The 14,122-nt window shown below is 38.2% G+C and overlaps 2 protein-coding genes across 7 annotated transcripts in view; one reads left to right on the top strand and one right to left on the bottom strand.

Annotated features, from left to right (window-relative positions):
- Positions 1 to 561: 561 nt before the first annotated feature.
- On the bottom strand, positions 562 to 3,453 carry LOC128865671 (general transcription and DNA repair factor IIH helicase subunit XPD). The gene is made up of 8 exons (XM_054105910.1): positions 3,365 to 3,453; positions 2,845 to 3,305; positions 2,423 to 2,774; positions 2,218 to 2,351; positions 1,913 to 2,160; positions 1,569 to 1,850; positions 1,228 to 1,506; positions 562 to 1,169 (listed from the first exon to the last, which is right to left on the bottom strand). The coding sequence occupies exons 1-8, from the start codon at positions 3,367 to 3,369 to the stop codon at positions 618 to 620; spliced, it is 2,313 nt and encodes a 770-aa protein (XP_053961885.1). The 5' UTR covers positions 3,370 to 3,453; the 3' UTR covers positions 562 to 617.
- Positions 3,454 to 4,958: 1,505 nt separating this feature from the next.
- The window catches only part of LOC128867638 (USP6 N-terminal-like protein), a 29,500-nt gene continuing 20,336 nt past the window's right edge, over positions 4,959 to 14,122 (top strand). For 4 of the 6 annotated variants that reach the window (XM_054109058.1, XM_054109057.1, XM_054109059.1 and 1 more), the window contains exons 1-3: positions 4,959 to 6,428; positions 8,920 to 9,601; positions 11,367 to 11,752. In XM_054109058.1, coding sequence (XP_053965033.1) covers positions 6,001 to 6,428; positions 8,920 to 9,601; positions 11,367 to 11,752 — 1,496 coding nt within the window. In that variant the 5' untranslated portion in view covers positions 4,959 to 6,000. The remainder of the gene's footprint in view (positions 6,429 to 8,919; positions 9,602 to 11,366; positions 11,753 to 14,122) is intronic. The other 2 variants (XM_054109056.1, XM_054109055.1) reach the window with 2 other exon arrangements.

Raw genomic sequence — 14,122 nt, 5'->3', positions numbered from 1 at the left:
CAATGCTAAATTATTAAGAAGGCAAAAATACAAAAAATTTATAATTACTGATACAAATTGGGCGGAAGGAAAGGTAAAGGTATTGGAATTGCACAAAACGCCCAATGTCATTAAAATTTTTTGCATGGCGGTTAAAATGTCGATTTAATTGGTTATCGAGCGGGTCTGCAAACCAGTATAGTGGGCTGGTAGCGAACAACAACAATAAATAACACATGCAAAAACAAAAAGGTAAACACAGCCCTAAAAATAAGTAAAGCTGCGCAACAACAGGCAATAGATGGCCGCTGCTAACCGGAAAACAAATGCAACTTACAGCTGTGACGAACCTGCGATTTTTACGGTGAGCAATTTGAAGCATGAATGATTTTCTTTTTCCTTATTTTTTATGCTTTTAAGTTACCTGATTTTTATACTTCATTTTTATTTGTTTTAATAATTCGCATCTTTAGTGTCTCACACAACACTGCTTGTCGCCAGTTGAATTAAATTCATATTACAATAAATCAATGAATTGACGACCCTTACCGCTATTGGTAAATGAAAGTGGAGAAAAAGTAATTGACTTAAAAAGAAACATTTTATTGTTCATCTTCCATTCCTCCTATTTTAAGTTTTCAGTGTTCCATCACCTCTCCGCCAACACCCTCCTTGCCTTGCGCCTGGCGCTCCAATTTCTCCTTCTCCGAGTTCTCTAATTGCTCCAAAGTCAGCAGCGAGATCCCCAGCTGATCTTCGCGCGTAAACGGTTGCGCCATGCGTCTTAGCCAGCGTCGTGCCAACTGCATGGCCTCTTCTGTGCTCAAATTACAAAAACTATCCACCAAATGTTCCTGTATCCATTTGGGCAAACGACTGCGTTTATCTTGGCGCGAGAAACGCTTGTCAGCGAATATCATAATACCGTAATCGGTTTTACCACGCAACGCACGGCCCACGCACTGCGCCGCATGACGCATTGCATCGAAGGTGAGAAAGTCATTTTCTCTTATCTGGAATTGATCGCGCAGATAGTCAAGACGCGCTTTGAGTATGCGCGATTGTGTATAGACATAGGGAATACCAAACATAAGCACGGCACGCCCATAATGATGATCGAAGTCAACACCCTCGGACACTTTGCCACGCGCAACGGCGAGCAACACTGCGCCACGACCGCAATCACAAGCCTTCGGATAGGGAAAATATAAATAATTCTATTTTTTCTAGATTCAATTTCGAGTTTACCTTAACATAGTTCATTAGTGCATAGCTGGTTTCCGCATTATCCTGCGTTTCAATAAATAACAACTTATAACGCAGCAAAGTGTCTACAATGCCTTGATCGTACCACGAAGCAACGACGGATTCGAGATAGAGATAGGAAGTAAAAAAGCACACAATACCATCGGGCACTGTCTTTGCCGTTTCTACCAACAGCTGTCCATAATTGCGTATAACCGCTGTATCTTCACGTGTTTCGAATTTCGACGAAATCGCGACCTGATCATTTCCTTTGGACACAATCTGCACGGAAGATTTTAACGTATTTATAATTTTCGCTTCTTTAAATTATACAAATTGCATACCATTGGTAACAAGCAAGGACGCGCCAGCGTCATTGTAAAGGAACTCATTATAACTGGATCGAAATCCAAAATTTTTGGGTACATATCCATGGGCGAGAGTGTGCCTGATGTAATTACAACTGTTTGAAAGCGCTTGAACACTGGTGCCATGGCTATAGAGGAGTCCAAGCAGCTGAAGTGTAGTATCGGATTGATAACTGTAGGCGTCTTATCGTCGAAAGGCTCAACAATGATTGTGAAGCCTTTTGTGTAGGTCGACACTAATGTAGCAAAATGTGTAATCTGCAAGTGATGTACTTAGTCAATGATATACTTAATTTACAATTGCATTATATTTAATTTACCAATGTTAGCGCACCATACTCTGTCATGTCGGTAATTTCCAGCGTTCTCAACAAGCTCGCCAAACGCTCGGCACAGAAACGCAATGGCTTGCGCTCGATACATATTTTCGTAGCAACATCTTTTAAGAAGCCAGCAGGCGATTCCTGTACAACATGATGCACGCGCAGACGTGTTTTAATGTACTCTACAAAGCGGCGCAGGAAACTTAAAAAATGGTCAGCATTTCGTATATTTCCCGGCACAGCCTCTAAGAATTCGAGTCACAAATGCATCAACCAAATTTCGACTTGAAATCAATGTTTACCTTTTAGCACATCTGCGGGCAATATGGGATTGGCCATTACCATATCCGTTTCACGTTGCACCTGTGCATCTTTTAAGCCCTGTACCATGCGTTGATACTCCTCATTCAATCGATTAGCGCCTTCTTCGCGCATACTAAGGAATAGAAGTATAATATAAAAAAATCTTTTAGCAAGAATTTAAAAATATATCTGCTAGCTACGAACTCTTGTACTCTTTTCTGCAGATCATTCAGCGCATTTGTACTACGTTCCACTATACGTCGATTGATTTTCACGCTCATCGAATCAATGCAAACATTGTCAATATTATGCGCCTCATCGAAAACGACGCAACATTGTTTCGTCATCTCCTTGGAGACGACTTCCGCAATTTTCGGGTCCAATAAATAATGATAACTGTAGACAACAATGTGTGCATAGGACACCGCAAAGCGTGCCAGAAAGTATGGACACCAATTACGCATGCGCCCATATTCTTTCAGATCATCAATGCTATAAACACCGTGCGGCATCAGTGACTCCTTTCCCTCCAGGGTGAAACCTTCATAATACTGGCCTAAAAGGAAGCAAATATTATTTTCCTTATTAAGAATGCGTTTTGTTTATTTGATTTAATGCACACTCACATATTGGCGTATTTTCGGGGTCTACCTCATGTCGTTCGCGTACATAACTCGCAGTCAGACCATAACATTTACCATCGACAGCCTTACCTTCACGCTCTTTACTCACTTCTGCGTGTACGCACATATTTTTGCGTGAACTGAGTACTAGTCCCAGCAAGCCGGGCGGTTCTGGCGCATGTTTTTCATAATAAGACATAAGATTTTGTAACTCGGCAATAACTTTTTCGATCTCTGGGACTGTTCGCGAGCAGTAGATTAGTTTGCGAATTACATCGGGATGCTCAATCATATAGGCTACAATTAAGGAAAGCAGTGTTGCAGTTTTGCCTGTACCCGAAGGCATCTCAAGCAGGCAGTGGCCTTTCGCATCCAATGTGCGTTTCAACTCCAGCATGTATGCATACTGTTCTGGATAAATGTACTCGTATGGAAAGTAAACGAGTAAGCCGTCGACACTTAACCTGTTGAAAATTGGGTTATATTTTAGATGAATTAATACACAAAATCATGAAATAATTACTTCATCCCGATTTGTTTATTTTTGCTTTACGCCAACTAATTTTCTGCCGGCTGATGTAACAATGGTTGCCAAAGTTCTGTTTTGAAATTATATACCGTGCTGCCGGATGAGTGCAGAAATTATACATGCTTTTAAAATAATTCATTCAAGCTTCATAATTAAATATTCGTATTATTAGATATAAAAGGAAGCTGCACATCGAGTTCGTAACATCGTTACTTGGCAGTTTTACGTATATTATATTTTTGTAAATATAGTTAAGTAACAATCAGCTTTTTAACAATTGGCATTTGCTGCTAGACACGAAGTTAAAGTTTGAAATATCAAAAAGGAAAGGAAAAAGTAAGTAAGTTATTTTTGCAGTCAAAATTTCGTATTTGAAGAGTATTTTTTTTTTACTGAATGAAGCGAAGTTAATTTGCAAGTGATTTAGCTGGTGCGAAAGAGCATTACAAAACTAACAGATATAAGCCAAAAAGGTTAATCACAACAATACACAGCCGAACTGTCACCTAACAAACCGCCAAAGTACCGGAATTGGTATAAAAGCTCGTTATCTTTCTTTATACCTATTGCTTACATGCAGTAGACAGTACCTCTGTCATCTTTTTCCTCTCTGTCTACATATGGCATATTAGTTGAAAATTTGACAATCAGCTGTCAAGATTGTTTTGAAAGGTTTTTCTTTATAGGAATTGGTTTGATGAAATAAATTGTTGTTTTTAGTTTTCTTAATTATTACTACCGATATAAGGAAAAAGGAAATAGAAGCAATAGTAAATTTAAATGATTATTTGCTGTTTTGCTGTTTAGTACTAGCAGTTGGAGTGTACTGAGGTAGCAAAAAATTATGGCAACAATATGCATAGGAAATTCGGTATTATATTTTATAATAAGCAATAAGAGGCCAAGAGTCTATGGACACAGGCTTTTTTCGTTAATATGACTGCATCATTATTAAAATCCAACAAAAATTTTATTAGAATTATGTCCACAAAGCTCTTTTTTTTGCCGGCATCCATTTTACTTCGTTTTTACTTTTAAGTTTCTCCTTACATTAGTTAAAATAAATACCGATAACACAGAAAACACAGGGTTGTACAGCAAAAAGTATATTTATAATCTAAGATTATTTTGTAATATCGGATATCTGGAGAGTAATTTTTATGGTTGATCTCGCTTTTTAAGTGCGGATTGGGAGTTAGCTCGAAAGAGTAGATAATCTAGTTATATGTGAACCTATTACAACACCCCTTTCCCTTTTGTACTTGCCTTTATCATTAGATGAGATAAATAACGACGACTGATAGCTCTAATGCAGAGTTTTGTAAAATGCAACAGCAACCACAACAACAAAATTGTAGAGCTACCAAACAATTATTAATGATATATCTTAGATCATACAAATTATCTAACAATCCTGATATAATTTCCTATTTGAAAGCGAAAATTAATTGAAATATGTTAATAATGAAAATTTCTAAACTTTTGGTACAACAGAAGTGCTGGCCACACTGGTCGGCGATAATTTTCTGTTATTTTTTATAACTTCCTTCTTGCGCTTTCTGCTGTCATTCGCAACTCAACTGTCAGTGCTGTCAGAGAATTCACCTATTCCGAATGGTTTTTAGAATTCTCTTGAGCTGGGGAAAGTGATAAAAATTTAAGATTTGTTGAAAATTGTGTGCATATTCCGAATTTGTTTTTGGAAAACATGCAAGATATATCAAAATATTGATAGAAGTGTAATAAAATTACGTGCGATTCGGTGTAATGCGTAAAATAGGAGTAAAGGAAAAGTGGCTGTTGTAAGACGCAGTCCAGCGAAAAGGAGAAATTTTGATGACGGCTAAGAGCGTGTGCGTGTATGCATTTGCGTGTGTGTTATGTGGTTGTGCACGGAAAAACAGCAAAATTAAAAGCAAAGCAAACGAAGTTTGTGCGATAAGAAAATATATAAAAATATTTAAGATATATTAATTCCAAATAACTTTATTAATAAAATCTTGGAAATGATATAGTGAATGGCTAATTGAATATAAAAAACATTTTAAGAATTGTTGCTAGTGCTATTCAGGGTGAACTTGATCTAATTGGTGAAAACTAGAACATTAGCCGTTAATAATGCCTTCACGCCAACGCGGGGGCGTCATATTTCTCTGCTTATGGCTTCGCAAAATATGAGTGCTTAGGTTGCGACTTTAGTCCAAACATTTGATTTTTAATGGTTGCTGTCATGAAACCTGATTTCTGAGGCAGATGTATGGGGTTGTAAACAGGAAAATAACATCAATGGCCCAAATCCATCAAAATACCAACAACAGTAGTACAATTAAAGAAACAGCAAAAGGAATTGCAGATTCGTCGATACATAATCACAACGTAGGTGCAAGTAATTAAATAAATTTATTCTACAAGAAAATTTTCAGAGTATAAATTTCGGACGCATTTTTTCTGCTATCCATGTCAACAATATTGCCCAACAATCAGTAATTTCAAGACATACAGTTCGGTTTATAGCAGCCTTCGTAGTTCAGTGGCAGCGGTTATCGCGAATCAACACCCGCACAACCGCACATTGTCTAGCAGAAATCAAGAAACCAGAAGTATAATAAAAAAAATAAAAAATTGCCAACATGAGTTCAACTGTGCACGTAAATAGCGTCACTATCATTACCAGCAACAGCAATAGCTATAATCACAATAACAGCGTAAACACCAACAATATTGCAAACACCAGCAACAGCAATGTGAATAATACGAACAGCTTGCCCGCCTCCGCACCCGCCGCTACGAACTATACAACAACTACGCACATAACGACAAGTAGTAACGCAGCAGTTTCGAATTCAACGGCAGGAGGGGAATCGGCAAATACGCCGCTGATGACCAACAAAATCAGCAGCAAAAACACAACGGCTCTCGATGATCAAGAAGCGTTGCTGCAACGTGCAGCCGATGAACGTGAAGCTATTTTCAATCGCTACTCGCTCGGTTTAGATCCTAAGAATGTGGTCGACCCTTGGGAGAATCCCACATATGAGCTATATCATATTACAGATAAGTGAGTATACTGCAAAGCCCTAAAATCAATAAGTAATATTCAATTCAGTTTAGGAAGGTAATTAAGTGGTAGAATACTACAAGAGTCTGACAATTAAATTAATTTTGCATCAATTGACTTTTTGGGGCAATTGTGTAATTGTTCATTTCCACTCTGAAAGCGTGTTATGGCTTTTAAGGCGCCACATGAATGTGTTTTTTTGTTTGTTTTTGTGTGGTATATAGGTATGCACATACATATATAACTTTTTTTCTGTTTCGAGTGATGTACAAAATAAGTGATTTTGTTCTCCAGGCGGTGTGGTTTGCTCTACACTCGTCTTTCTAAATCTGTGTTCACGCAAGTAGCCTGTTCAGTAAGAATAAACGACTAAGTAACGTCATGACCTTCACCACACGGCCAACGCTAAAATGCTTTAAGTCACATTTGATATTGATGGAATGAACAAAGGAAGTGTAATATTTTTCAGATTAAATAATTTATTAATTATTAATTAATTTATTAATCTTAATATTTGAACCTTATTTAAGAACTAAGGCTATAATATCAGCCAATAGCGTAATTAATAAGTTTATCCAATTTGGTGTTTTTACATGCATATACCTAAAATTTACATACATATGCACTCGTAGTTGCTTCGCAATAGTAAAAATGATTATGCATTTTGGTAACAAATTAATATAAAATAATGAAAAATATGGAAGGAACATTGCTGCCATAAATGTATAATACAAAGCCCACTTGATACGGACATATTTTGTGTGATTTCACCATTTCGGCTCTAAATATATTTTTGTTCAAAAATACATTTGCTTGCATTCCTTTTAAACATTTGCTGGAAATCCGTTTTAAAGTGCTCTTTTTTTATCGCTTGCAATGTTATCGATTCTCGTATTTCTAAAAATACGGCAAATGCTGAATAAATGTAAATATAAACAAATGGAAGTTTAATACTTTATTGCTTTGGCTTGGCAAACATTTTTATGTGCATAAGGGCATATGTACGTGTGTAACATACATATACGGATGTGTATGAGAATGTGAAGTTGTTGAAAAACATGCCACGGCTGATGGGTATAACACTTAAATTCGCAAATATTCACACACAACTGGCACACTCATATCCTGTTAAATAACATCTATGTATGGTTATGTTTTAACTCACCGCTCGTTCTGTTGGAATGATTCATCCCGGACGCTTTTCAAATTCACCCATACCCATTTCAGGATAAGCTATTCCGCGCACACTAACAAACTTACGTATGTATGTATTGTAAGATTAAAAAGGAAAAATTTGCGCAAATGACCTTTTTGATCGTATTAAAGTTGAGAAACAGACAGCACTCTGCCACTATTTAACATATTCACCTATACTATTGGCGCGTACGTCTTTTGTTCGGTGTTTACTCGAGCTCTTTCTCCCATTTGTGGTATTCAACTTGATGTTGTTTCACAGTTTGATGCCGACAATAGGCTTCGACATAAAATAATAATTATGCACATTCAAAATAGTGATAGTGTGAGTGTGTGTAGGGTGAGTGCAATGACAGCAGAACTAAGTGTGCATTTGACACGAATCTAAAATAAAAATGCATTAATAAATCACAATTAATTCATTCACTCGCTGCTTTAGTGGCAGTTTTTAATTGATATGCAAGTAAACTAAGATAAAAGATAATTAAAAAAAAAACGCATTTATTTTCATAAACAATTAATTCATTCACTCGTTGCTTTAGTGCCAGTTTTTAATTGATATGCAAGTAAACTAAGATAAAAGATAATTAAAAAAAACGCATTTATTTTCATAAACAAAATTTATTTGAACTTAATTCATCAAATTCATAATATAAGTGAGTAGCAAGAAATTCCCAAAAGCACCGCCTTATCTACCAAATACCGATTTAAGCGTTTGGTACTATCGCCTTCGATGCCTCGTCATCGCTTATGGTTAGCAGCATTTCCCTTTTGTTGTTATATGCTTGTATGTTGGCCACCACAAGCATTTCCTGGTAATTTGCCAATGTTTTGCATGACCGCTTGCACCTTGCGCAGTTGCCACTTGAGCCAATTCACGTCAGATTAATGTTTAAGTCGTCTACTTGGTTCCTCTTTCCTACCATTTTGCGATTTATATTGTTACTATATAATAAGAGCTCTTAAAAATATGAAATGTATATAAGTGTATGTATAAAAAATATGAAACTAAACTCAAAAGCAACAACTTGTGCTTAATTGTGCAAAGTTTTTATTTTCTTGTTTTTTTATGTTGCAAATTAATGCAAAACGTGTGTTCCACGGCCGTGTACTTCTTTCATTTCCCATTGACAACTTGCTTCCGTTCGTGCCACATTCCACTCTTTTACAATGAAACCTTTAAACACAAACATGCATACATACATACATAAATAAATACCTGTTACTTGGCTACATTTACAACTTTTTTACATTATAAAGCACAGTTACTGTAGTTTCTTCTTCTTTGCCCGCATAGATATGGCTTCATGCACGATTCCCGCCTGCCCGATACCCGCGACTCGCAGGAACTGCAGCGCACCAAAATCGAATTGGAGCGCGACAAGAAATGGGTAAAAATGCTTACCAATTGGAATGTGAACGTCGAAAAGGTGCGACGACGTGTCTTCAAAGGTATACCGGATCGCATGCGTTGGCCAGCATGGAAAAAGTTGCTGAATGTTGACGAATTGATTGAGGCAAATCGTGATACGTATGCGTCTATGTTAACATTGGCGCGCAAATACTCCACCGAGGTGCGACAAATCGACTCCGATGTGAATCGGCAATTTCGTGATAATCTCGCCTACCGCCAACGGTATAGCGTCAAACAGTGCTCCCTATTTAATGTGCTAAATGCGTATAGTATATACAATCCCGAATTGGGTTACTGTCAAGGCATGGCTTGTTTGGCCGGTGTGCTATTGCTCTATATGCAAGAGGAGGAGGCATTTTGGGCGCTCAATCAATTGATCATTGATCGTAAGTATGCCATGCATGGCTTATTCATTGAGGGCTTCCCGAAATTGACACGCTTCCTTGAGCATCACGATCGGATATTGTCGAAGATGATGCGTAAATTACATCAGCATTTTATGAAGCATAATGTCGATGCCATTCTGTATTCGATCAAGTGGTTCTTTGTGATTTTTGTGGAGCGGGTGAGTACGAAAACAAAATATATATAAAAACTTATAGAAAAATTAGGTGAATAATTATAATATTTTATATTTGGTATTTGTTGTAATATAATGTTGTTGTATTCAAATAATTGCGGATTTATTTTTCGCACGTTCCACATCCATCCGCTTTAATTTGCTCGTTTTAGTGCCCAATTATTTTACTTCCTAGGGCAATAAGAATCAATTATAAGATTTTGCAACTCCGACCAGTTAATACTTACTTGTGGCACAGTCAATTAGGATATGCATTAAAATGCAACGTTCCCATAACAGACCGTTCTATGTTTTACGGTTGGTTGGTTGGTTCGTTAAAGTGGTGATTCATCCAGAAGCGCTTCCGCACCATTTTGTTACCACATCCCCGTTACGAGCTTGTTTAACGGTTATTTACAGCATGACTATATCCAGTCTAGTAAGTTTAAGAACCTTATTAGGTTGTTGACTTCTAAGCCAGATAGTTCTTCGAGGCTTTCGAAGATTGGTTTGCCCAGGGTTAACATTCTCTCCTCCCATAAGACAGGACATTCACAGAGGAAATGGAAAATCGCTTCCTTTTTCTCACGTTGTTTACAACTGTGGCTTTGTGTGTTGTGAGGGATGCCCATTTTGACTGCTTGTTTTCCCAAAGACCAAAAGCCAGTGATGACTGCCGGTAGTCTACAGACGTCCCGTCGTTTCATATTTATCAATGTCGACGATTGCTTGAGTTTGTAGGTGGGCCATAACGTTCTGCTAATTTTGCATTTCGTCTGGTCTCTCCATCTACAATCTGCGATTCGAAAGTATTTTAGGGAAATTGCATTCTTGACTGCACTAATGGTGTGAATACCGGTACTGCAAGAACGTTATTCATAGCAGATCCCTGGCAGAGCCAGTTCATCTACTTTTTCGTTACCTTCAGTGTTCCGATGATTAAGGTAACTTTATGTTTTTCATTCAAGATGGTAAGGCTAATCCTACTTTGTCCCACCAGTTTAGAGGTTGTTGTAGCCGAATCCATTGCCTGGATTGCAGCTTGGCTATTCGAAAGAATAGCGATATTGTTCTTAACAGTGTAATCTGCGAATAGTAATCTACAAGCTTCCCCAATTGCCAGTACTTTCGACTGGATGACACTGCAGTAATTAGGAAAACGTACAGATGTTTCAATTTTAAATCTGTGGTACGTTTCTCGATACGAACCAGACTTATATCTAGTTAAGATTGTCACTCCATACATAATATTACAACAACAACATCAACCGAAGCGTTAGAAATACTAGAGGGATCGATTCAAGCATGTACCCTTTTGTCGGCTCAAACGAGGAATGGGATATTCTTAATATGTGTATTTGGTTTAAAAGATCGTTTCCAACTTATACTTATTCTGATTCCCTTCTATTTTCAACCACTTCGTTTTCACTTATTCCCTCAAAATTTTTGTTTTATAACAGTAATTTTTTTACTATAAGTATAAAGCATTACAAAGCGCTATATTTGCAACAAAAATCGTCAATAAAAAATTACATAATTTATATTGCGCACATTGTGAAAACATTTGGCTTCCATCCATCTTTGGTAGTCTGTCACCAAATGCGTTTAATGCTGCTTTGATTATGAGCTTACCACCTCACTTTCTTTTTCATTGTTTAACTCGTATTTATGCATACACCAAACCGCTTAAAGTGTCAATGTTCACATTTTCACCTTTTTCATAATTTTTGTTTTATCCTCTTCTCTCCCCACTGTCGTCTTCTCTTTCTAGATACCATTTAGTTTAGCTTTACGCGTGTGGGACATTTATCTGCTGGAGGGTGAGCGTGTCGTCAGCGCCATGGCCGTCACCATACTCTATTTGCACAAGCACGATTTGTTGCGTCTCAACGATATGGACTCAATTATTGAATATTTGCAAGTGAAATTGCATAAGAATTTCGGCTACAACGATGACTACGTAATCGAGGCACTCGAACGTATGTTGAAGAAGTTAAAGGAATTGAAATTGGATATAGCTCCACCACCCAAGGCGAACGAATTTCCCGCCCGACCGTTGGGACAATTCTTAGAAGCTGATATTGAGAAGAAGATTGGTCGGCGACGTTCCGAATATACCGATACGGAGAAACAAGTTATAACTGATGTGATATTAAGGTAAGTGGAATCATGTTTTTGTTTTTAATACTTTTATATCCATAACACCACTATTGTATGTTTACTGGAACGACTCGTATTTATATTCGGCTAAGGACTGTAACTCCAATAGCGTTTTATGCCACCTCTAGCCGCCGTTTGATATCGGAGATACAAAATTCCGATGAAATTTTTTTGGTGAACGCCGCTGATTTGGCGGCCCTTGACCGGGTCAACAATTGTTTTAATTAATATAATTATTAATAAGCTTTGCTTGAGTCGTTAAGACCATAAAGTGATGCTAGGTATGCCAGATATCCCAGCAGAAGGTCATTAACTGGAACAAAACATGCCTCGTTTTGCAAATTATGCTTTCAAGTTATAAGGAGGCATCATTTTGTAGAAGAGCTGAATAATGTAGAACCGCTCAAATAGACACCACATGGACACATTCAGCCTATATTGCATATCATGGTTCGGATTTTATTTAAGTGAATCATTCGTTAAAATGTGAATTCTCTTTAATACTTTTTCAATCCAAACTAATCTAACTAATTCTAAGATTTCGGTATAACTCCTGTTCTGTATGCAGGTTCTTTCCCTTTTTTGTTTTGGATTTTCTAGTAAGATTGAAACGAACATTTGCATTCATTTCGAGCTCTGTGTTAGGTTAGATTGTCTACAATGGGATACATCCAGGCTCATAGCCAATTGGAAAGCCGTGCTTCCAACATTAAACTAATGTGATTTGTTCAGAAGCCCACCGAGCTGAGAAAAATGAGCCACTCATTGGAAAATTGTATACTTAAAATGTTAAATCTGCGTCCGAATAGAGCAGGACAGTAGCACAGCAGATCAAAATCGTCTCTTTCTCTTCTTCATCTAGACATATTTTACAGAAGCCCATCCTCTATTCGTGTCTGTCTATTAGACACTGCCCCATTATAACGGAAATCAGTGTGCTAAGATTATCTTTTTTTTGCTTAGCAGATATTCTATGCGTTTAGCATTGAGAGTCGGTCACAATCGTCGGGCGATTCTGCAGGTGTGTTCATTACGCCAATTTTCGTTCGCTGTTCGCTTACAATTATCTCAAAAATAAGTAGCTCACATGTCTGTAAGGGTATGCCTATGCCGTTGTCTGCGTACCTGTCATTCAGTTTAGTGCCGAGTTTGGCAATGGCCAGGAACCCACGGTTACCTTCGGCCAGTTCGTTAAGAGGCGTGCGGCATTTCATGGCTAGCATAGCCGTCGAGCTTTGTGAGGGATTTTATCGCCGGCTGGCTATCAGTGAAAACGTAGATATTATTGCCATCAGTTCAGCCTGAAAAGCACTGCAGAAGTCGGGGTGCCGTAAGTTGAAGAATATCCCCAGATTTTCGGAATATACGGCTTCGCCCACCTTACCCTCGAGCTTTGATTCATTTGTGTATACATGGGTGGACCCGCACTGCCTTACTTCGTCTCCCTCCCACTCTTCCCTTGAGGGTGCGCGGATCTTGAACATTGTGGTGGCAGTTGCAGGTGTGACTGTATAGTTCACCAGTCCGGCAAGCTCCAAATTATCGGATCTTACCGTGGTCGTAACCCATATTTGACCATTAAGTGTTCTATCTTATCGCCGCATCTCTAGCGATATATAAGTATTTTGGCTGCAGGTCTACTAGAAGGAGGTTTAGTGTCTACTAGAAGAAGTTTTGGTGTCGCATATAAAGTTTTTGATGTTATAGTTGAAATTACACCGGTTATGAGAGCAGATGCTAGTCTTTGAACCTTATCAGCCCCTTTAGTGCTCGAGCGCAATAAACCGAAAACAAAATGTGAATCGGTACAACGAGGAGTATTTAATTGTGCATTACTAGTATTTATCATTTGGTCACTATTTCATTTTGACGTGATAACGTCTTATAATTCGACTTAGCCGGCTGCACGCACGAAAAAATGTGTCGTTATCTTGCTCAATGGTCGTTATCTTGCTCAATCGTCGTTATCTTGCTCAATCGTCGTTACCTTGCTCATTGGGCTTGAACTGCAAGCGAAACGAACGACAAAGAGCACAATCGGCCCCCGCATTCGGCAACGTTCGACATCTGGCACTCTCCTACTTAAGTGATATGTATGTATATCGGCCGCCGTAGCCGAATGGGTTGGTGCGTGATTACCGTTCGGAATTCACAGAGAGGTCGTTGGTTCGAATCTCGGTGAAAGCAAAATTAATAAAAACATTTTTCTAATAGCGGTCGCCCCTCGGCAGGCAATGGCAAACCTCCGAGTGTATTTCTGCCATGAAAAAGCTCCTCATATAATATCTGCCTTTCGGAGTCGGCTTGAAACTGTAGGTCCCTCCATTTGTGGAACAACATCAAGACGCACACCACAAATAGGAGGAG

The sequence above is a fragment of the Anastrepha ludens genome, chromosome 6, assembly GCF_028408465.1.
Source record: "Anastrepha ludens isolate Willacy chromosome 6, idAnaLude1.1, whole genome shotgun sequence".
In the NCBI taxonomy this organism is placed as follows: Eukaryota; Metazoa; Arthropoda; class Insecta; order Diptera; family Tephritidae; genus Anastrepha; species Anastrepha ludens.
Note: the sequence above shows the minus strand (reverse complement) of the source record. Positions and strands in the feature narration are given on the sequence as shown.

Excerpts from the sequence above, each read along its gene's own strand:
- LOC128865671 (XM_054105910.1), bottom strand. Across the intron at positions 2,352-2,422 it reads CTGCAGAAAAGAGTACAAGA|TATGCGCGAAGAAGGCGCTA; the intron begins GTTCGTAGCTAG and ends TCTATTCCTTAG. Across the intron at positions 1,507-1,568 it reads GTCCTTGCTTGTTACCAATG|ATTGTGTCCAAAGGAAATGA; the intron begins GTATGCAATTTG and ends TCTTCCGTGCAG.